Below are 25,307 nucleotides of genomic sequence, written 5' to 3'. Positions count from 1 at the left end.
CTGTGACCGCGAGTCCGCTGCCCTAACCACTGGGCCATTGTGCCTCCATCCGCGGTGTATAACACAAATAGTAAACAATCTCGTTGATCAAATGTTAAATCTGAAAATCAAAAATGTTTATTTTCCTCTTTTACAGGTTTAACAAGACCAGAAACTTTGACAAGGGCACAAAGTTCTAAAATTTTCAAAACTGGTAAATTAACAAACCCCTTTCTCCTTTTCAATTACACTTTACTCTCTTTTACTCTTTTACTTGTTTCAGTCATTTGACTGTGGCCATGCTGGAGTACCACCTTTTAGTCGAGCAAATCGACCCCGGGGCTTATTCTTTGTAAGCCCAGTATTTATTCTATCGGACTCTTTTGCCGAACCGCTAAGTGACGGGGACGTAAACACACCAGCATCGGTTGTCAAGCAATGCTAGGGGGACAAACACAGACACACACACACACACACATATATATACATATATATGACAGGCTTCTTTCAGTTTCCGTTTACCAAATCCCGAGGCTATAGTAGAAGACACTTGCCCAATGTGGCACGCAGTGGGACTGAACCCAGAACCATGTGGTTTGTAAGCAAGCTACTTACCACACAGCCACTCCTGCGCCATAGACATAATTTATTTCAATTCCGTCTTCTGTTTCTTTCTCTTAACTCGTGGTTTTTAGTCATTATTTTTTTATTTTTCCGAAATGTTTATTCCGACCAGGCGGTTCATAAGCGCAACTCAATTACTGATAGTGACTGTTCTTCAGATAAAACTACAGCTTTGAATCCACTCAGAGGTTTCCCATTGAGAAAGGCTAAAGAGTCATACATGAGGAGTATTTGAAGGACAACGAAAAACCTGGCTGATGACAGTCAAGGCTGATCTGGAACCCAACCTAGGCCCCCATATCTACGGCGTTCGCCGCTGGAATAAGGAGTGGTTGGAGATCATGCGGTCGTTAGCCTCAAATCGCCAGGTCTGGTCGGCGTTTGTGAGAGATGCAGCATTGAGGATGGATGAAGCCAGCTCAACCCACCTCGGGTGAATGCTGTAACAAGAAGAAGAAGTAGAACATAAGGTTGCTGGGTCATGCCCTCCGTCGTCAACCAGGAGAATTCATCTACGAAGCAATTGCCCCAGATCCCCTTCATGGTTGGCGAAAGTGATGTGGTGGACAACGAAAAACCTGGCTGATGACAGTCAAGGTTGATCTGGAACCCAACCTACGAAGTAATTGCCCCAGCTCCCCTTCAGGGTGGGCAAAAGTGATGTGGTGGACAACGAAAAACCTGGCTGATGACAGTCAAGGCTGATCTGGAACCCAACAAACGAAGCAATTGCCTCAGCTCCCCTTCAGGGTTGGCGAAAGTGTTGTGGTGGACAACGAAAAACCTGACTGATGACAGTCAAGGCTGATCTGGAACCCAAACTAGGCCCCCATATCTACGGCGTTCGCCGCTAGAATAAGGAGTGGTTGGAGATCACGCGGTCGTTAGCCTCAAATCGCCAGGTCTGGTCGGCATTTGTGAGAGATGCAGCATTGAGGATGAATGAAGCCAGCTCAACCCACCCCGGGTGAATGCTATCAAGTCAGTCAGTCAGTCAGCTAAAGAGTCAGAAATACAAATTGGGGAGTTCACTAGAGCAGTGATTTTCAACTGGGCTTGATATGGCTGTTGGGGGGGGGTCCATACAGGAATTTGTGTGAAGGCACATGGCCTAGTGGTTAGAGCAGCGGACTCGCAGTTGAGGGATCTCAGGTTCGAATCACAGACCGGGCGACGTGTGTGTTTATGAGCGAAAGACCTAAGCTCCACGCGGCTCCGGCAGAAGGTAATGGTGAAACTTCTGCTGACTCTTTCGCCACAACTTTCTCTCACTCTTTCTTGCGGAGGCACATGGCCTAGTGGTTAGAGCAGCGGACTCGCAGTTGAGGGATCTCAGGTTCGAATCACAGACCGGGCGACGTGTGTGTTTATGAGCGAAAGACCTAAGCTCCACGCGGCTCCGGCAGAAGGTAATGGTGAAACTTCTGACTCTTTCGCCACAACTTTCTCTCATTCTTTCTTGCGGAGACACATGGCCTAGTGGTTAGAGCAGCGGACTCGCAGTTGAGGGATCTCAGGTTCGAATCACAGACCGGGCGACGTGTGTGTTTATGAGCGAAAGACCTAAGCTCCACGCGGCTCCGGCAGAAGGTAATGGTGAAACTTCTGCTGACTCTTTCACCACAACTTTCTCTCACTCTTACCTTCTGCATCTTGCAGCTCACCTGTGATGGACCGGCATCCCATCCGGGTGGGGAACCTATACGCCAAGAAACCGGGAAACCAGCCCTTATGAGTTAGGCATGGCTCAGGAAGGAACAGACAACAAAAACAGGATTTTGTTGATAAAATTTATGTACAATTAATTGGTTATAGTTTTAGAGTACACAAAATATTTTAACAATTTTTTTACACAATTAGCGCAGGAGTGGCTGTGTGGTAAGTAGCTTGCTAACCAACTACATGGTTCCGGGTTCAGACCCACTGCGTGGCATCTTGGGCAAGTGTCTTCTGCTATAGCCCCGGGCCGACCAATGCCTTGTGAGTGGATTTGGTAGACAGAAACTGAAAGAAGCCTGTCGTATATATGTGTATATATATGTATGTATGTATGTTTGTGTGTCTGTGTTTGTCCCCCTAGCATTGCTTGACAACCGATGCTGGTGTGTTTACGTCCCCGTCACTTAGCGGTTCGGCAAAAGAGACCGATAGAATAAGTACTGGGCTTACAAAGAATAAGTCATGGGGTGTCGAGTTGCTCGACTATAGGCGGTGCTCCAGCATGGCCGCAGTCAAATGACTGAAACAAGTAAAAGAGTAAACTTAGCGGTTCGGCAAAAGAGACCGATAGAATAAGTACTAGGCTTACAAAGAATAAGTCCTGGGGTCGAATTGCTTGACTAAAGGCAGTGCTCCAGCATGGCCACAGTCAAATGACTGAAACAAGTAAAAGAGTAAAAAGAGTAAAGAGAATCCCTAATGACATTTAATTATTAAAATAGGATTTTTTAAAAACATAAAATGGTTATAAGGGTCCACCCGTGTCAAATAGGAATCAAAAGGTCCATAGATGAAAAATGGTTGGGAACCATTGCACTAGACGGAAGCACTAGGCAGATATGGTGTTCTCCCACCTTTTACTATCAGTGAGAATTTTTTCTCCTTGGTAAATGCAGTGAATTTGCCTTTAGAAGTTAAATTATATCAAATATATTATAACTAAGGAAAGGTTAATTATGACTGACAATTTCACTCTTAGAGCACAAATAATAATAATAATGATAATGATAATGATAATGATAATAGCAAAAATGATGATGATGATGATGATGATGATGATGATGATGATGATGATGATGATGATGATAGCAAAAATGATGATGATGATGATGATGATGATGATGATGATGATGATGATGAGAGGATGATGATGATGATTGATGATGATGATGATGGTGGTGGTGGTGGTGGTGGTGGTGGTGGTGGTGATGATGATGATGATGATGATGAATGATGATGATGATGAAGAGGATGATGATGATGATGATGATGATGATGGTGGTGGTGGTGGGGTGGTGGTGGTGGTGATGATGATGATGATGATGATGAAGAGGATGAGGATGAGGATGATGATGATGATGATGATGATGATGATGATCATCATCATCATCATCATCATCATCATTATCATCATCTCCACCATCATCCTCCTCCTCCTCCACAGATTTGCTTATCAGTTGTTTGACCTTAACCAGTTGAGCATGTCCCTTAGTGGCTGACGATATGTGCATCTCTGATCACGAGCAGAAGTAGTGGGGGAGCATCATAGCCATGTGTTGAGAGGGATTCTTTGGGGTTTGAATAATTCACCTTTGGAAACATGGGTGTTTCGTTCGACGTCCTTAAACAATCCTTATTTAGGGACCTTTTGAGCGAGATGGGTTACTCGACTAGAAGAAAATTCTAACTGGGCCCCACCTGCAAGGTCATGCACTGTATATCTTGATATGAGATCACCATGTCGCGCACATATGGTTGTGATGCATGTGCCTGGTGTACCCTTATCAGACGGGTAGTCATGATGGATCTACTGGGCTTCGTATATTTTACCCCAGTGTCACTTTGATGGCATGCACTGCTCTCTCACTCAATAACAATAATAATAATAATAATAATAATAATAGTAATAATAATAATAATAATAATAATCATCGTCGTCATGTAATCATTTTGGGTTCAGTCCTAATGTGTGGCACTTAGTGTAGGTGTCCTCGACTATAGCCCCAGGCAAACCAACGCATTTTGGGCGGATTATGTAGACAGAAGTTGAAAGAAGCCTATTGTATATATATATAATTATATTATATTACATATAGGAGTGGCTGTGTGGTAAGTAGCTTGTTTACCAGCCACATGGTTCCGGGTTCAGTCCCACTGCGTGGCACCTTGGGCAAGTGTCCTCTGCTATAGCCCCGGGCCGACCAATGCCTTGTGAGTGGATTTGGTAGACGGAAATTGAAAGAAGCCCGTCGTATATATGTATATATATATATATATATGTGTGTGTGTGTGTGTTTGTGTGTCTGTGTTTGTCCCCCTAGCATTGCTTGACAACCGATGCTGGTGTGTTTTTGTCCCCGTCACTTAGCGGTTCGGCAAAAGAGACCAATAGAATAAGTACTGGGCTTACAAAAGAATAAGTCTCGGGGTCGAGTTGCTCGATTAAAGGCGGTGCTCCAGCATGGCCGCAGTCAAATGACTGAAACAAGTAAAAGAGTAAAAAAAAGATTAAAAGAGAATATAAAGATACATAGATATATGATTTTTTACTTGTTTCAATCGTTAGACTGTAACCATGTTGGGGTAGGGCCTAGAAGAATTTTTAGTCAAATCAATCAAGCCCGGTACCTTTTTTAAGACTGGTACTAATTGTATTGGTCCCTTTTGCCAAAACACTAAGTTATAGGGATGTAAACACACCAGCATGGGTCAGCCTGAGGCTATAGCTGTGGAATCGCGTGGTTTAGTGGTTAGGGTGTCAGCATCATGATCGTAAGATTGTGGTTTCGATTCCTAGACTGGGCGACGCATTGTGTTCTTGAGCAAAACACATCATCCAGTCAATTAAGGCGGCGAGCTGGTAGAAACGTTAGCACGCCGGGCGAAATGCTTAGCGGTATTTCGTCTGTCGTTATGTTCTGAGTTCAAATTCCGCCAAGGTCAACTTTGCCTTTCATCCTTTCGGGGCCGATAAATAAAGTACCAGTTTCACACTGGGGTCAATGTAATCGACTTAATCCCTTTGTCTGTCCTTGTTTGTCCTCTCTGTGTTTAGCCCCTTGTGGGTAGTAAAGAAATGGATATAGCGTCTGTCGTTACGTTCTGAGTTCAAATTCCGCCGAGGTCAACTTTGCCTTTCATCCTTTCGGGGTCGATAAATAAAGTACCAGTTTCACACTGGGGTCAATGTAATCGACTTAATCCCTTTGTCTGTCCTTGTTTGTTCTCTCTGTGTTTAGCCCCTTGTGGGTAGTAAAGAAATAGGTATTTTGTCTGTCGGTACGTTTTGAGTTCAAATTCCGCCGAGGTCAACTTTGCCTTTCATCCTTTCGGGGTCGATAAATAAAGTACCAGTTTCACACTGGGGTCAATGTAATCGACTTAATCCCTTTGTCTGTCCTTGTTTGTCCTCTCTGTGTTTAGCCCCTTGTGGGTAGTAAAGAAATAGGTATTTCGTCTGCGCTACGCTCTGAGTTCAAATTCCGCCGAGGTCGACTTTGCCTTTCATCCTTTCGGGGTCGATAAATAAAGTACCAGTTTCACACTGGGGTCAATGTAATCGACTTAATCCCTTTGTCTGTCCTTGTTTGTCCTCTCTGTGTTTAGCCCCTTGTGGGTAGTAAAGAAATAGGTATTTCGTCTGCGCTACGCTCTGAGTTCAAATTCCGCCGAGGTCGACTTTGCCTTTCATCCTTTCGGGGTCGATAAATAAAGTACCAGTTTTGCACTGGGGTCGATATAATCGACTTAATCCCTTTGTCTGTCCTTGTTTGTCCCCTCTGTGTTTAGCCCCTTGTGGGTAGTAAAGAAATAGGTATTTCATCTGCCGCTACATTCTGAGTTCAAATTCCGCCGAGGTCGACTTTGCCTTTCATCCTTTTGGCATCGATTAAATAAGTACCAGTTACGCACTGGGGTCGATATAATCGACTTAATCCATTTGTCTGTCCTTGTTTGTCCCCTCTGTGTTTAGCCCCTTGTGGGTAGTAAATAAATAGGTATTTCATCTGCCGCTACATTCTGAGTTCAAATTCCCCCGAGGTCGACTTTGCCTTTCATCCTTTCGGGGTACCAGTTTTGCACTGTGGTCGATATAATCGACTTAATCCCTTTGTCTGTCCTTGTTTGTCCCTTCTATGTTTTTGTTTAGCCCCTTGTGAGCAATAAAGAAATATATAGCTGAATACACTTGCCCAAGGTGTCACACTGCGTGACTGAACCCAGAACCATGAGGTTGAGAAGCCAACTTCTTACCCGATTTCTTTATTTCAGAAAAAGTTCAGCTCCAGAAGAGTGCCACTCTTTATATTAATTTCCCAAATATAGAAAGACCAGTGGAGTGGATATGTAAAAATTATAGATATGAATGCGACGACAAGACGTGCGATAACACCATTGATTTTCAAGTGACACAGCATGGGGATAATTCCACTCTTCAGATCCAAAACGTTACGAACGAATGTTTGACTTGGACCTTTCATGACAACAACAACAACTTCGGAAAATTTGACTTGAAGACAAACGGTAAGGAATTGATTTATAATAATAATAATAATAATAATAATAATAATAATAACGATAATAATGATAATAATAATAACAATAATAACAATAATAACAATAATAATAATAATAATAACAACTATAATAATAATAATAATAATAATAATAATAAAATAATAATAACGATAATAATAATAACAATAATAACAATAATAATAATAACAATAATAATAATAATAATAATAACAACTATAACAATAATAATAATAGTAATAATAATAATAATAATAATAACGATAATAATAATAACAATAATAACAATAATAATAATAACAATAATAATAATAATAATAATAATAACTATAACAATAATAATAATAATAATAATAATAATAATAATAATAATAACAACAACTATAACAATAATAATAATAATAATAACAACTATAACGATAATAATAATAACAATAATAATAATAACAACTATAACGATAATAATAATAATAATAATAATAATAATAATAATAACGATAATAATGATAATAATAATAACAATAATAACAATAATAACAATAATAATAATAACAATAATAATAATAACAACTATAACAATAATAATAATAATAATAATAATAATAATAATAATAATAATAATAACGATAATGATGATAATAATAATAACAATAATAATAATAACAATAATAATAATAATAACAACTATAACAATAATAATAATAATAATACAAATACATAACGAAAACAGCAGGACTAACATATTCGCTAGCTTCTGCACGCATTTTTTTTCTCTCCTTGTTTCTCTCCGTGTTTCTTTTCTGTGTATCTTTCCGTTGAAGAGCGTAGGCTCGAAACGTAAAAGACTTGTTTTATTTATATTCCTGAGCGCCATACTAATACAATTGTTTGTTTGTATTCCACCTGCCTTCGTCTTTTGTTTATTTTCATAAAGCTTCCCGTTATATATATGTGACCTCGTGTGAGGGCGCGTGGCTTAGTGGTTAGGGCATTCGGCTCATGATCGTAAGGTTGTGAGTTCGATTCCCGGCGACGCGTTGTGTCCTTGAGCAAGACACTTTATTTCACGTTGCTCCAGTCCACTCAGCTGGCAAAAATGAGTTGTACTTGTATTTCAAAGGGTCAGCCTTGTCACTCTCTGTGTCACGCTGATTATCCCCGAGAACTACGTTAAGGGTACACGTGTCTGTGGAATGCTCAGCCATTTGCACGTTAATTTCACGAGCAAGCTGTTCCGTTGATCGTATCAGCTGGGACCCTTGTTGTCGTAACCGGCGGAGTCTTTTTTTTAATGTGACCTTGTGTGTAACGTTGGCGATTTTTTTCCTCTGTTTTCCCTTCTCTGGATCTTTCCTTCTCCTATGTTTCCGACAAAGAGCTCCGCTCGAAACGTTAAACCCTCCTTCTTTCCTTCTTTCCTGAGCGACCAATAATACTATATTTGTTCCACATCCTCGCGTTGTGTTTTTTTGTGCTTTCTTGTTTGGATTAACTTTACATATATATATATCACGTGATCACGTGACCGACCAGACCATCAGATGTTGTTACACATCGCTGGTCACAATGCGTTCGCATTGTTTTAACCTTTGAATGACGCCACCCCGCTGGCTAAGCGAGCAGGCCATATATATATATATATATATATATATATATATATATATATATATATAATTATAATAATAAGTGTTTTTTGCAACAAGTTGCTTAAACCACATACCGAAAATATTAGAAATAGCAGCCAAAAGACTACTATTTCCTTTTACTACAAGAATAAGTCTCCACAGACAACAATATTTGTAACTCAAATATGGCAAAAAAAGAAGAAAAACAATGAAATCACACAATGAAATCTGAAGACTGTGATTTCATTGTTTTTCTTCTTTTTTTGCCATCACATGGCTCCGGGTTCAGTCCCACTGCGTGGCATCTTGGGCAAGTGTCTTCTACTATAGCCCCGGGCCGACCAATGCCTTGTGAGTGGATTTGGTAGACGGAAACTGAAAGAAGCCCGTCGTATATATGTATATATATATATATGTGTATGTGTGTGTGTGTGTTTGTGTGTCTGTGTTTGTCCCCCTAGCATTGCTTGACAACCGATGCTGGTGTGTTTACGTCCCCGTCACTTAGCGGTTCGGCAAAAGAGATCGATAGAATAAGTACTGGGCTTACAAAGAATAAGTCCTGGGGTCGATTTGCTCGACTAAAGGTGGTGCTCCAGCATGGCCGCAGTCAAATGACTGAAACAAGTAAAAGAGTAAAGAGAGAGTATGTGAGTTACAAATATTGTTGTCTGTGGAGACTTATTTTTGTAGTAAAAGGAAATAGTAGTCCTTTGGCTGCTATTTCTAATATTTTCGGTATGTGGTTTAAGCAACTTGTTGCAAAAAACCCTTATTATTATAATTATAAAAATTTTTACCGAATATAGTCTTTTCCATACCGAAATACTACTAGCCGAAATTTGTTGATTTTATTAAATTGATTATATTTCACCCTATATCAGAGAAAGGCAGAATGCCACTTAAATCTGAACACTACTATAGAAATATTTTTTTAAAAAAACTTTTCTTCTAATTTTTCTAAATTTAATTATTTAATCGTTACAGTTGAAAAGGTCTCAAAATGACCGAAACCGGTACTGAAATGTTCACTATAAAATTATTTTAGCATTTTCTATTTTTGACTTGTTTTTTCATATATATATATATATATATATATATGTGTATATATATGTATATATATATATATATATATATACTAGCAGTATAACCCGGTGTTGCTCAGGTTTGTTTTTTAGTTGCGCTTAAAATGGCAGACTTTGATGTTGTGTTAACAAAGTTTTGACATAGTTTCAATCTTTTTTGAAAAGTTAAAATTTTGCATTATGTAGCTTGTAATTTTCTTTAAGTGAACATTTTTCTGGTTGAAATACACCGAAAAATGGCGACACAGCAGTAAAAAAATCGTAAAAAAATAGGGATTTTCGTAGAAAAAAAAGCATCATTTTGATGTAAATATTTTTTGGTCCGATTTGAATGTTATCTTCTACGGAAGGAAGAGCAAGCCTTCTTCTATCATACTCTCAATTTTGGTCAACTTGCGCCGCAGGGTCTCGGAGGAGATAGTGTTAGTTGAAGGCTGCCAAACCTGCCACACACATACACAGACATTCAACTTCAGCTTTATATATATAGGGATTACTAGCAGTTTCGCCCGGAGTTGCTCGGGTTTGTTTCGACCCTTTAGAATTGGAATTTTTGAAAAGTAAAAATGTTGCATTATGTAGCTTGTTATTCTCTTTAAGCAAACATTTTTCTGGTTGAAATACACCGAAAAATGGCAACACAGCAGCCAAAAAATCGTAAAAAATAGTGATTTTCATAGAAAAAAAGCACCTTTTTGATGTAAATAATTTTTGGTGTTAACATGGCCCGATTTGAATTTTTCTTCTACGGATGGAAGAGCAAGCCTTCTTCTATCATACTCTCAATTTTGGTCAACTTGCGCCGCAGGGTCTCGGAGGAGATAGTGTTAGTTGAAGGCTGCCAAACCTGCCACACACATACACAGACATTCAACTTCAGCTTTATATATATAGAGATTACTAGCAGTTTCACCCGGAGTTGCTCGGGTTTGTTTCAACCCTTTAGAATTGGAATTTTTGAAAAGTAAAAAGTAAGATAAATAGTATCAATTTTGTTGATCAAATGTAAAATCTGAAAATTAAAACCTTTTTATTTCCATCTTTTACAGGTTTCAGAAAAGCAGAAACTTATGAAATTACTCAAAATAGTAAATAGATTTTCAAACCTTTTTTCTCCTTTCAAACTAAACACTGTCTCTTGAAATTTCTCTTCCATTTCTTTCTTTTAACTCAATCTTCTTCAGTCCCATTGTGTGTCCCCTTGTATAAATGCCTTCCACTATAGCCCCAGACCAACTAAAAGGTTTGCGAGTGGATTAGGCAGACAGAAGTAGAAATAAGCCCATTGGGTGTGTATGTATATTGTTATATTATATTACAGAATTAAAGATTATATATATATATATATATATAATATAGATATATATATATATATATATATCACTGTGACCGACCAGGCTGTCAGATGTTGCTAAACATCGCTGGTCACAATGCACTTCGCATTGTTTTATCCTTCAAATAACACCCCCCACCCCCGCTGGCTAAGAAGAAAGAGTGAGAGAAAGTTGTGGTGAAAGGGTACAGCAGGGATCGCCTCCACGCACACTGAAGAATGACATCAGTTTTTAGTGCATGTGCATTAGGGAACTTCCTTAGGCCTTTCCAGAAGGTTCCAGCCCCGCACACGCACACTGAAGAATGACATCAGTTTTTAGTGCATGTGCATTAGGGAACTTCCTTTGGCCTTTCCAGAAGGTTCCAGCCCCGCACACGCACAATGAAGAATGACATCAGTTTTTAGTGCATGTGCATTAGGGAACTTCCTTTGGCCTTTCCAGAAGGTTCCAGCCCCACACACGCACACTGAAGAATGACATCAGTTTTTAGTGCATGTGCATTAGGGAACTTCTTTGGCCTTTCCAGAAGGTTCCAGCCCCACACACGCACACTGAAGAATGACATCAGTTTTTAGTGCATGTGCATTAGGGAACTTCCTTTGGCCTTTCCAGAAGGTTCCAGCCCCACACACGCACACTGAAGAATGACATCAGTTTTTAGTGCATGTGCATAAGTGAACTTCCTTAGGCCTTTCCAGAAGGTTCCAGCCCCACACACGCACACTGAAGAATGACATCAGTTTTTAGTGCATGTGCATAAGTGAACTTCCTTTGGCCTTTCCAAAAAGTTCCAGCCCCACACACGCACACTGAAGAATGACATCAGTTTTTAGTGCATGTGCATTAGGGAACTTCCTTTGGCCTTTCCAGAAGGTTCCAGCCCCGCACACGCACACTGAAGAATGACATCAGTTTTTAGTGCATGTGCATAAGTGAACTTCCTTTGGCCTTTCCAGAAGGTTCCAGCCCCGCACACGCACACTGAAGAATGACATCAGTTTTAGTGCATGTGCATTAGGGAACTTCCTTTGGCCTTTACAGAAGGTTCCAGCACCGCACACGCACACTGAAGAATGACATCAGTTTTAGTGCATGTGCATAAGTGAACTTCCTTTGGCCTTTACAGAAGGTTCCAGCCCCGCACACGCACACTGAAGAATGACATCAGTTTTAGCGCATGTGCATTAGGGAACTTCCTTTGGCCTTTCCAGAAGGTTCCAGCCCCCACAACGCACACTGAAGAATGACATCAGTTTTTAGTGCATGTGCATTAGGGAACTTCCTTTGGCCTTTCCAGAAGGTTCCAGCCCCGCACACGCACACTGAAGAATGACATCAGTTTTTAGTGCATGTGCATTAGGGACTTCCTTTGGCCTTTCCAGAAGGTTCCAGCCCCGCACACGCACACTGAAGAATGACATCAATTTTTAGTGCATGTGCATTAGGGAACTTCCTTTGGCCTTTCCAGAAGGTTCCAGCCCCGCACACGCACACTGAAGAATGACATCAGTTTTTAGTGCATGTGCATTAGGGAACTTCCTTTGGCCTTTCCAGAAGGTTCCAGCCCCGCACACGCACACTGAAGAATGACATCAGTTTTTAGTGCATGTGCATTAGGGAACTCCTTTGGCCTTTCCAGAAGGTTCCAGCCCCGCACACGCACACTGAAGAATGACATCAGTTTTTAGTGCATGTGCATTAGGGAACTTCCTTTGGCCTTTCCAGAAGGTTCCAGCCCCGCACACGCACAGTGAAGAATGATATCAGTTTTTAGTGCATGTGCATTAGGGAACTTCCTTTGGCCTTTCCAGAAGGTTCCAGCCCCGCACACGCACACTGAAGAATGACATCAATTTTTAGTGCATGTGCATTAGGGAACTTCCTTTGGCCTTTCCAGAAGGTTCCAGCCCCGCACACGCACAATGAAGAATGACATCAGTTTTTAGTGCATGTGCATTAGGAACTTCCTTTGGCCTTTCCAGAAGGTTCCAGCCCCGCACACGCACACTGAAGAATGACATCAGTTTTAGTGCATGTGCATTAGGGAACTTCCTTTGGCCTTTCCAGAAGGTTCCAGCCCCGCACACGCACACTGAAGAATGACATCAGTTTTAGTGCATGTGCATTAGGGAACTTCCTTTGGCCTTTCCAGAAGGTTCCAGCCCCGCACACGCACAGTGAAGAATGATATCAGTTTTTAGTGCATGTGCATTAGGGAACTTCCTTTGGCCTTTCCAGAAGGTTCCAGCCCCGCACACGCACACTGAAGAATGACATCAGTTTTTAGTGCATGTGCATAAGTGAACTTCCTTTGGCCTTTACAGAAGGTTCCAGCCCCACACACGCACACTGAAGAATGACATCAGTTTTTAGTGCATGTGCATAAGTGAACTTCCTTTGGCCTTTACAGAAGGTTCCAGCCACACACCGCACACTGAAGAATGACATCAGTTTTTAGTGCATGTGCATTAGGGAACTTCCTTAGGCCTTTCCAGAAGGTTCCAGCCCCGCACACGCACACTGAAGAATGACATCAGTTTTAGTGCATGTGCATTAGGGAACTTCCTTAGGCCTTTCCAGAAGGTTCCAGCCCCGCACACGCACATGAAGAATGACATCAGTTTTTAGTGCATGTGCATTAGGGAACTTCCTTAGGCCTTTACAGAAGGTTCCAGCCCCGCACACGCACACTGAAGAATGACATCAGTTTTAGTGCATGTGCATTAGGGAACTTCCTTAGGCCTTTCCAGAAGGTTCCAGCCCCACACACGCACATGAAGAATGACATCAGTTTTCAGTGCATGTGCATAAGTGAACTTCTTTGGCCTTTCCAGAAGGTTCCAGCCCCACACACGCACACTGAAGAATGACATCAGTTTTCAGTGCATGTGCATAAGTGAACTTCCTTTGGCCTTTCCAGAAGGTTCCAGCCCCACACACGCACACTGAAGAATGACATCAGTTTTCAGTGCATGTGCATAAGTGAACTTCCTTTGGCCTTTACAGAAGGTTCCAGCCCCACACACGCACACTGAAGAATGACATCAGTTTTTAGTGCATGTGCATTAGGGAACTTCCTTAGGCCTTTCCAGAAGGTTCCAGCCCCGCACACGCACACTGAAGAATGACATCAGTTTTTAGTGCATGTGCATTAGGGAACTTCCTTAGGCCTTTCCAGAAGGTTCCAGCCCCGCACACGCACACTGAAGAATGACATCAGTTTTTAGTGCATGTGCATTAGGGAACTTCCTTAGGCCTTTACAGAAGGTTCCAGCCCCGCACACGCACACTGAAGAATGACATCAGTTTTTAGTGCATGTGCATTAGGGAACTTCCTTAGGCCTTTCCAGAAGGTTCCAGCCCCACACACGCACACTGAAGAATGACATCAGTTTTCAGTGCATGTGCATAAGTGAACTTCCTTTGGCCTTTCCAGAAGGTTCCAGCCCCACACACGCACACTGAAGAATGACATCAGTTTTCAGTGCATGTGCATAAGTGAACTTCCTTTGGCCTTTCCAGAAGGTTCCAGCCCCACACACGCACACTGAAGAATGACATCAGTTTTCAGTGCATGTGCATAAGTGAACTTCCTTGGCCTTACAGAAGGTTCCAGCCCCACACACGCACACTGAAGAATGACATCAGTTTTCAGTGCATGTGCATAAGTGAACTTCCTTTGGCCTTTACAGAAGGTTCCAGCCCCACACACGCACACTGAAGAATGACATCAGTTTTCAGTGCATGTGCATAAGTGAACTTCCTTTGGCCTTTACAGAAGGTTCCAGCCCCACACACGCACACTGAAGAATGACATCAGTTTTTAGTGCATGTGCATAAGTGAACTTCCTTTGGCCTTTACAGAAGGTTCAGCCCGCACACGCACACTGAAGAATGACATCAGTTTTTAGTGCATGTGCATAAGTGAACTTCCTTTGGCCTTTCCAGAAGGTTCCAGCCCCACACACGCACACTGAAGAATGACATCAGTTTTCAGTGCATGTGCATAAGTGAACTTCCTTTGGCCTTTCAGAAGGTTCCAGCCCCACACACGCACACTGAAGAATGACATCAGTTTTCAGTGCATGTGCATAAGTGAACTTCCTTTGGCCTTTCCAGAAGGTTCCAGCCCCACACACGCACACTGAAGAATGACATCAGTTTTCAGTGCATGTGCATAAGTGAACTTCCTTTGGCCTTTCCAGAAGGTTCCAGCCCCACACACGCACACTGAAGAATGACATCAGTTTTCAGTGCATGTGCATAAGTGAACTTCCTTTGGCCTTTCCAGAAGGTTCCAGCCCCACACACGCACACTGAAGAATGACATCAGTTTTCAGTGCATGTGCATTAGGGAACTTCCTTAGGCCTTTCCAGAAGGTTCCAGCCCCACACACGCACACTGAAGAATGACATCAGTTTTTAGTGCATGTGCATAAGTGAACTTCCTTTGGCCTTTCCAGAGGTTCCAGCCCCACACACGCACACTGAAGAATGACATCAGTTTTTAGTGCATGTGCATTAGGGAACTTCCTTTGGCCTTTCCAGAAGGTTCCAGCCCCGCACACGCACACTGAAGAATGACATCAGTTTTTAGTGCATGTGCATAAGTGAACTTCCTTTGGCCTTTCCAGAAGGTTCCAGCCCCCACACGCACACTGAAGAATGACATCAGTTTTTAGTGCATGTGCATTAGGGAACTTCCTTTGGCCTTTCCAGAAGGTTCCAGCCCCACCACACACGCACACTGAAGAATGACATCAGTTTTTAGTGCATGTGCATAAGTGAACTTCCTTTGGCCTTTCCAGAAGGTTCCAGCCCCACACACGCACACTGAAGAATGACATCAGTTTTTAGTGCATGTGCATTAGGGAACTTCCTTTGGCCTTTCAGAAGGTTCCAGCCCCACACACGCACACTGAAGAATGACATCAGTTTTTAGTGCATGTGCATAAGTGAACTTCCTTTGGCCTTTCCAGAAGGTTCCAGCCCCACACACACGCACACTGAAGAATGACATCAGTTTTTAGTGCATGTGCATTAGGGAACTTCCTTGGCCTTTACAGAAGGTTCCAGCCCCACACACGCACACTGAAGAATGACATCAGTTTTTAGTGCATGTGCATAAGTGAACTTCCTTTGGCCTTTACAGAAGGTTCCAGCCCCACACACGCACACTGAAGAATGACATCAGTTTTTAGTGCATGTGCATAAGTGAACTTCCTTTGGCCTTACAGAAGGTTCCAGCCCCACACACGCACACTGAAGAATGACATCAGTTTTTAGTGCATGTGCATAAGTGAACTTCCTTTGGCCTTTACAGAAGGTTCCAGCCCCACACACGCACACTGAAGAATGACATCAGTTTTTAGTGCATGTGCATTAGGGAACTTCCTTTGGCCTTTCCAGAAGGTTCCAGCCCCGCACACGCACACTGAAGAATGACATCAGTTTTTAGTGCATGTGCATAAGTGAACTTCCTTTGGCCTTTCCAGAAGGTTCCAGCCCCACACACGCACACTGAAGAATGACATCAGTTTTTAGTGCATGTGCATTAGGGAACTTCCTTTGGCCTTTCCAGAAGGTTCCAGCCCCACACACGCACACTGAAGAATGACATCAGTTTTTAGTGCATGTGCATAAGTGAACTTCCTTTGGCCTTTACAGAAGGTTCCAGCCCCACACACGCACACTGAAGAATGACATCAGTTTTTAGTGCATGTGCATAAGTGAACTTCCTTTGGCCTTTCCAGAAGGTTCCAGCCCCACACACGCACACTGAAGAATGACATCAGTTTTTAGTGCATGTGCATTAGGGAACTTCCTTTGGCCTTTCCAGAAGGTTCCAGCCCCACACACGCACACTGAAGAATGACATCAGTTTTTAGTGCATGTGCATAAGTGAACTTCCTTTGGCCTTTCCAAAAGGTTCCAGCCCCACACACGCACACTGAAGAATGACATCAGTTTTTAGTGCATGTGCATTAGGGAACTTCCTTTGGCCTTTACAGAAGGTTCCAGCCCCACACACGCACACTGAAGAATGACATCAGTTTTTAGTGCATGTGCATAAGTGAACTTCCTTTGGCCTTTACAGAAGGTTCCAGCCCCACACACGCACACTGAAGAATGACATCAGTTTTTAGTGCATGTGCATAAGTGAACTTCCTTTGGCCTTTACAGAAGGTTCCAGCCCCACACACGCGCACTGAAGAATGACATCAGTTTTTAGTGCATGTGCATAAGTGAACTTCCTTTGGCCTTTACAGAAGGTTCCAGCCCCACACACGCACACTGAAGAATGACATCAGTTTTTAGTGCATGTGCATAAGGGAACTTCCTAAGGCCTTTCCAGAAGGTTCCAGCCCCACACACGCACACTGAAGAATGACATCAGTTTTTAGTGCATGTGCATAAGTGAACTTCCTTTGGCCTTTCCAGAAGGTTCCAGCCCCACACACGCACACTAAAGAATGACATCAGCTTTTAGTGCATGTGCATAAGTGAACTTCCTTTGGCCTTTACAGAAGGTTCCAGCCCCACACACGCACACTGAAGAATGACATCAGTTTTTAGTGCATGTGCATAAGTGAACTTCCTTTGGCCTTTACAGAAGGTTCCAGCCCCACCACACACGCACACTGAAGAATGACATCAGTTTTAGTGCATGTGCATAAGTGAACTTCCTTTGGCCTTTACAGAAGGTTCCAGCCCCACACACGCACACTGAAGAATGACATCAGTTTTTAGTGCATGTGCATAAGTGAACTTCCTTTGGCCTTTACAGAAGGTTCCAGCCCCACACACGCACACTGAAGAATGACATCAGTTTTTAGTGCATGTGCATAAGTGAACTTCCTTTGGCCTTTACAGAAGGTTCCAGCCCCACAACACGCACACTGAAGAATGACATCGTTTTAGTGCATGTGCATAAGTGAACTTCCTTTGGCCTTTAAGAAGGTTCCAGCCCCACACACACGCACACTGAAGAATGACATCAGTTTTTAGTGCATGTGCATAAGGGAACTTCCTAAGGCCTTTCCAGAAGGTTCCAGCCCCACACCACGCACACTGAAGAATGACATCAGTTTTTAGTGCATGTGCATAAGTGAACTTCCTTTGGCCTTTACAGAAGGTTCCAGCCCCACACACGCACACTGAGAATGACATCAGTTTTTAGTGCATGTGCATAAGTGAACTTCCTTTGGCCTTTCCAGAAGGTTCCAGCCCCACACACGCACACTGAAGAATGACATCAGTTTTTAGTGCAGTGCATAAGGGAACTTCCTAAGGCCTTTCCAGAAGGTTCCAGCCCCACACACGCACACTGAAGAATGACATCAGTTTTCAGTGCATGTGCATAAGTGAACTTCCTTTGGCTTTCCAGAAGGTTCCAGCACCCCACAACGCGCACACTGAAGAATGACATCAGTTTTTAGTGCATGTGCATAAGTGAACTTCCTTTGGCCTTTCCAGAAGGTTCCAGCCCCGCACACGCACACACTGAAGAATGACATCAGTTTTTAGTGCATGTGCATAAGTGAACTTCCTTTGGCCTTTACAGAAGGTTCCAGCCCCACACACGCACACTGAAGAATGACATCAGTTTGTAGCATGTGCATAAGTGAACTTCCTTTGGCCTTTACAGAAGGTTCCAGCCCCACACACGCACACTGAAGAATGAACATCAGTTTTTAGTGCATGTGCATTAGGGAACTTCCTTAGGCCTTGTCCCAGAAGGTTCAAGCCCCACACACGCACACTGAAGAATGACATCAGTTTTTAGTGCATGTGCATAAGTGAACTTCCTAAGCCTTTCCAGAAGGTTCCAGCCCCACACACGCACACTGAAGAATGACATCAGTTTTTAGTGCATGTGCATAAGTGAACTTCCTTTGGGCTTTCCAGAAGGTTCCAGTCCCGCAACGCACACTGAAGAATGACATCAGTTTTTAGTGCATGTGCATTAGGGAACTTCCTTAGGCCTTTCCAGAAGGTTCAGCCCCACACACGCACACTGAAGAATGACATCAGTTTTTAGTGCATGTGCATAAGTGAACTTCCTAAGGCCTTTCCAGAAGGTTCCAGCCCCACACACGCACACTGAAGAATGACATCAGTTTTTAGTGCATGTGCATAAGTGAACTTCCTTTGGCCTTTCCAGAAGGTTCCAGCCCCGCACACGCACACTGAAGAATGACATAGTTTTTAGTGCATGTGCATTAGGGAACTTCCTTTGGCCTTTCCAGAAGGTTCCAGCCCCGCACACGCACACTGAAGAATGACATCAGTTTTTAGGCATGTGCATTAGGGAACTTCCTTTGGCCTTTCCAGAACGGTTCCAGCCCCGCACACGCAACTGAAGAATGACCATCAGTTTTTAGTGCATGTGCATTAGGGAACTTCCTTTGGCCTTTCCAGAAGGTTCCAGCCCCGCACACGCACACATGAAGAATGACATCAGTTTTTAGTGCATGTGCATAAGTGAACTTCCTTTGGCCTTTACAGAAGGTTCCAGCCCCACACCACGCACACTGAAGAATGACATCAGTTTTTAGTGCATGTGCATAAGTGAACTTCCTTTGGCCTTTACAGAAGGTTCCAGCCCCACACAACGCAACCTGAAGAATGACATCAGTTTTTAGTGCATGGCATAAGGGAACTTCCTAAGGACTTTCCAGAAGGTCCAGCCCCACCACACGCACACTGAAGAATGACATCAGTTTTTAGTGCATGTGCATAAGTGAACTTCCTTTGGCCTTTACAGAAGGTTCCAGCCCCACACACGCACACTGAAGAATGACATCAGTTTTTAGTGCATGTGCATAAGGGAACTTCCTAAGGCCTTTCCAGAAGGTTCAGCCCCACACACGCACACTGAAGAATGACATCAGTTTTCAGCATGTGCATAAGTGAACTTCTTTGGCCTTTCCAGAAGGTTCCAGCCCCACACACGCACACTGAAGAATGACATCAGTTTTTAGTGCATGTGCATAAGTGAACTTCCTTTGGCCTTTCCAGAAGGTTCCAGCCCCGCACACGCACACTGAAGAATGACATCAGTTTTTAGTGCATGTGCATAAGTGAACTTCCTTTGGCCTTTACAGAAGGTTCCAGCCCCACACACGCACACTGAAGAATGACATCAGTTTTTAGTGCATGTGCATAAGTGAACTTCCTTTGGCCTTTACAGAAGGTTCCAGCCCCACACACGCACACTGAAGAATGACATCAGTTTTTAGTGCATGTGCATTAGGGAACTTCCTTAGGCCTTTCCAGAAGGTTCCAGCCCCACACACGCACACTGAAGAATGACATCAGTTTTTAGTGCATGTGCATAAGTGAACTTCCTAAGGCCTTTCCAGAAGGTTCCAGCCCCACACACGCACACTGAAGAATGACATCAGTTTTTAGTGCATGCTGCATAAGTGAACTTCCTTTGGCCTTTCCAGAAGGTTCCAGTCCCGCACACGCACACTGAAGAATGACATCAGTTTTTAGTGCATGTGCATTAGGGAACTTCCTTAGGCCTTTCCAGAAGGTTCCAGCCCCACACACGCACACTGAAGAATGACATCAGTTTTTAGTGCATGTGCATAAGTGAACTTCCTAAGGCCTTTCCAGAAGGTTCCAGCCCCACACACGCACACTGAAGAATGACATCAGTTTTTAGTGCATGTGCATAAGTGAACTTCCTTTGGCCTTTCCAGAAGGTTCCAGCCCCGCACACGCACACTGAAGAATGACATCAGTTTTTAGTGCATGTGCATTAGGAACTTCCTTTGCCTTTCAGAAGGTTCCAGCCCCGCACACGCACACTGAAGAATGACATCAGTTTTTAGTGCATGTGCATTAGGGAACTTCCTTTGGCCTTTCCAGAAGGTTCCAGCCCCGCACACGCACACTGAAGAATGACATCAGTTTTTAGTGCATGTGCATTAGGGAACTTCCTTTGGCCTTTCCAGAAGGTTCCAGCCCCGCACACGCACACTGAAGAATGACATCAGTTTTTAGTGCATGTGCATTAGGGAACTTCTTTGGCCTTTCCAGAAGGTTCCAGCCCCGCACACGCACACTGAAGAATGACATCAGTTTTTAGCGCATGTGCATTAGGGAACTTCCTTTGGCCTTTCCAGAAGGTTCCAGTCCCGCACACGCACACTGAAGAATGACATCAGTTTTTAGTGCATGTGCATAAGTGAACTTCCTAAGGCCTTTCCAGAAGGTTCCAGCCCCACACACGCACACTGAAGAATGACATCAGTTTTCAGTGCATGTGCATAAGTGAACTTCCTTTGGCCTTTCCAGAAGGTTCCAGTCCCGCACACGCACACTGAAGAATGACATCAGTTTTTAGTGCATGTGCATAAGTGAACTTCCTTTGGCCTTTCCAGAAGGTTCCAGTCCCGCACACGCACACTGAAGAATGACATCAGTTTTTAGTGCATGTGCATTAGGGAACTTCCTTAGGCCTTTCCAGAAGGTTCCAGCCCCACACACGCACACTGAAGAATGACATCAGTTTTAGTGCATGTGCATAAGTGAACTTCCTTTGGCCTTTCCAGAAGGTTCCAGTCCCGCACACGCACACTGAAGAATGACATCAGTTTTTAGTGCATGTGCATTAGGGAACTTCCTTAGGCCTTTCCAGAAGGTTCCAGCCCCACACACGCACACTGAAGAATGACATCAGTTTTTAGTGCATGTGCATAAGTGAACTTCCTAAGGCCTTTCCAGAAGGTTCCAGCCCCACACACGCACACTGAAGAATGACATCAGTTTTTAGTGCATGTGCATAAGTGAACTTCCTTTGGCCTTTCCAGAAGGTTCCAGCCCCGCACACGCACACTGAAGAATGACATCAGTTTTTAGTGCATGTGCATTAGGGAACTTCCTTTGGCCTTTCCAGAAGGTTCCAGCCCCGCACACGCACACTGAAGAATGACATCAGTTTTTAGTGCATGTGCATTAGGGAACTTCCTTTGGCCTTTCCAGAAGGTTCCAGCCCCGCACACGCACACTGAAGAATGACATCAGTTTTTAGTGCATGTGCATTAGGGAACTTCCTTTGGCCTTTCCAGAAGTTCCAGCCCCGCACACGCACACTGAAGAATGACATCAGTTTTTAGTGCATGTGCATAAGTGAACTTCTTTGGCCTTTACAGAAGGTTCCAGCCCCACACACGCACACTGAAGAATGACATCAGTTTTTAGTGCATGTGCATAAGTGAACTTCCTTTGGCCTTTACAGAAGGTTCCAGCCCCACACACGCACACTGAAGAATGACATCAGTTTTTAGTGCATGTGCATAAGGGAACTTCCTAAGGCCTTTCCAGAAGGTTCCAGCCCCACACACGCACACTGAAGAATGACATCAGTTTTTAGTGCATGTGCATAAGTGAACTTCCTTTGGCCTTTACAGAAGGTTCCAGCCCCACACACGCACACTGAAGAATGACATCAGTTTTTAGTGCATGTGCATAAGTGAACTTCCTTTGGCCTTTACAGAAGGTTCCAGCCCCACACACGCACACTGAAGAATGACATCAGTTTTTAGTGCATGTGCATAAGGGAACTTCCTAAGGCCTTTCCAGAAGGTTCCAGCCCCACACACGCACACTGAAGAATGACATCAGTTTTCAGTGCATGTGCATAAGTGAACTTCCTTTGGCCTTTCCAGAAGGTTCCAGCCCCACACACGCACACTGAAGAATGACATCAGTTTTTAGTGCATGTGCATAAGTGAACTTCCTTTGGCCTTTCCAGAAGGTTCCAGCCCCGCACACGCACACTGAAGAATGACATCAGTTTTTAGTGCATGTGCATAAGTGAACTTCCTTTGGCCTTTACAGAAGGTTCCAGCCCCACACACGCACACTGAAGAATGACATCAGTTTTTAGTGCATGTGCATAAGTGAACTTCCTTTGGCCTTTACAGAAGGTTCCAGCCCCACACACGCACACTGAAGAATGACATCAGTTTTTAGTGCATGTGCATTAGGGAACTTCCTTAGGCCTTTCCAGAAGGTTCCAGCCCCACACACGCACACTGAAGAATGACATCAGTTTTTAGTGCATGTGCATAAGTGAACTTCCTAAGGCCTTTCCAGAAGGTTCCAGCCCCACACACGCACACTGAAGAATGACATCAGTTTTTAGTGCATGTGCATAAGTGAACTTCCTTTGGCCTTTCCAGAAGGTTCCAGTCCCGCACACGCACACTGAAGAATGACATCAGTTTTTAGTGCATGTGCATTAGGGAACTTCCTTAGGCCTTTCCAGAAGGTTCCAGCCCCACACACGCACACTGAAGAATGACATCAGTTTTTAGTGCATGTGCATAAGTGAACTTCCTAAGGCCTTTCCAGAAGGTTCCAGCCCCCACACGCACACTGAAGAATGACATCAGTTTTTAGTGCATGTGCATAAGTGAACTTCCTTTGGCCTTTCCAGAAGGTTCCAGCCCCGCACACGCACACTGAAGAATGACATCAGTTTTTAGTGCATGTGCATTAGGGAACTTCCTTTGGCCTTTCCAGAAGGTTCCAGCCCCGCACACGCACACTGAAGAATGACATCAGTTTTTAGTGCATGTGCATAAGTGAACTTCCTTTGGCCTTTCCAGAAGGTTCCAGCCCCGCACACGCACACTGAAGAATGACATCAGTTTTTAGTGCATGTGCATTAGGGAACTTCCTTTGGCCTTCCAGAAGGTTCCAGCCCCGCACACGCACACTGAAGAATGACATCAGTTTTTAGTGCATGTGCATTAGGGAACTTCCTTTGGCCTTTCCAGAAGGTTCCAGCCCCGCACACGCACACTGAAGAATGACATCAGTTTTTAGTGCATGTGCATTAGGGAACTTCCTTTGGCCTTTCCAGAAGGTTCCAGCCCCGCACACGCACACTGAAGAATGACATCAGTTTTTAGTGCATGTGCATTAGGGAACTTCCTTTGGCCTTTCCAGAAGGTTCCAGCCCCGCACACGCACACTGAAGAATGACATCAGTTTTTAGCGCATGTGCATTAGGGAACTTCCTTTGGCCTTTCCAGAAGGTTCCAGTCCCGCACACGCACACTGAAGAATGACATCAGTTTTTAGTGCATGTGCATAAGTGAACTTCCTAAGGCCTTTCCAGAAGGTTCCAGCCCCACACACGCACACTGAAGAATGACATCAGTTTTCAGTGCATGTGCATAAGTGAACTTCCTTTGGCTTTCCAGAAGGTTCCAGCCCCCACACGCACACTGAAGAATGACATCAGTTTTTAGTGCATGTGCATAAGTGAACTTCCTTTGGCCTTTCCAGAAGGTTCCAGTCCCGCACACGCACACTGAAGAATGACATCAGTTTTTAGTGCATGTGCATAGTGAACTTCCTAAGGCCTTTCCAGAAGTTCCAGCCCCACACACGCACACTGAAGAATGACATCAGTTTTCAGTGCATGTGCATAAGTGAACTTCCTTGGCCTTTCCAGAAGGTTCCAGTCCCGCACACGCACACTGAAGAATGACATCAGTTTTTAGTGCATGTGCATAAGTGAACTTCCTTTGGCCTTTCCAGAAGGTTCCAGTCCCGCACACGCACACTGAAGAATGACATCAGTTTTTAGTGCATGTGCATAAGTGAACTTCCTAAGGCCTTTCCAGAAGGTTCCAGCCCCACACACGCACACTGAAGAATGACATCAGTTTTTAGTGCATGTGCATAAGTGAACTTCCTTTGGCCTTTCCAGAAGGTTCCAGCCCCGCACACGCACACTGAAGAATGACATCAGTTTTTAGTGCATGTGCATTAGGGAACTTCCTTTGGCCTTTCCAGAAGTTCCAGCCCCGCACACGCACACTGAAGAATGACATCAGTTTTTAGTGCATGTGCATTAGGAACTTCCTTTGGCCTTTCCAGAAGGTTCCAGCCCCGCACACGCACACTGAAGAATGACATCAGTTTTTAGTGCATGTGCATTAGGGAACTTCCTTTGGCCTTTCCAGAAGGTTCCAGCCCCGCACACGCACACTGAAGAATGACATCAGTTTTTAGTGCATGTGCATTAGGGAACTTCCTTTGGCCTTTCCAGAAGGTTCCAGCCCCGCACACGCACACTGAAGAATGACATCAGTTTTTAGTGCATGTGCATTAGGGAACTTCCTTTGGCCTTTCCAGAAGGTTCCAGCCCCGCACACGCACACTGAAGAATGACATCAGTTTTTAGTGCATGTGCATTAGGGAACTTCCTTTGGCCTTTCCAGAAGGTTCCAGCCCCGCACACGCACACTGAAGAATGACATCAGTTTTTAGTGCATGTGCATTAGGGAACTTCCTTTGGACTTTCCAGAAGGTTCCAGCCCCGCACACACACACTGAAGAATGACATCAGTTTTTAGTGCATGTGCATTAGG

The 25,307-nt window shown here is 43.7% G+C and overlaps 1 protein-coding gene across 6 annotated transcripts in view; it reads left to right on the top strand.

Moving 5' to 3' along the window:
- LOC115230628 overlaps positions 1-25,307 on the top strand; it is a 38,019-nt gene that overhangs the window by 1,136 nt on the left and 11,576 nt on the right. For 5 of the 6 annotated variants that reach the window (XM_036499739.1, XM_029800769.2, XM_036499743.1 and 2 more), the window contains exons 2-4: positions 137-193; positions 6,595-6,846; positions 10,618-10,656. In XM_036499739.1, coding sequence (XP_036355632.1) covers positions 137-193; positions 6,595-6,846; positions 10,618-10,656 — 348 coding nt within the window. The remainder of the gene's footprint in view (positions 1-136; positions 194-6,594; positions 6,847-10,617; positions 10,657-25,307) is intronic. The other variant, XM_036499740.1, reaches the window with a different exon arrangement.

The sequence above is a fragment of the Octopus sinensis genome, unplaced genomic scaffold, assembly GCF_006345805.1.
Source record: "Octopus sinensis unplaced genomic scaffold, ASM634580v1 Contig15957, whole genome shotgun sequence".
Lineage (NCBI taxonomy): Eukaryota > Metazoa > Mollusca > Cephalopoda > Octopoda > Octopodidae > Octopus > Octopus sinensis.
The sequence above is the reverse complement of the archived record's forward strand: the minus strand, read 5'-3'. Positions and strand labels throughout refer to the sequence as shown.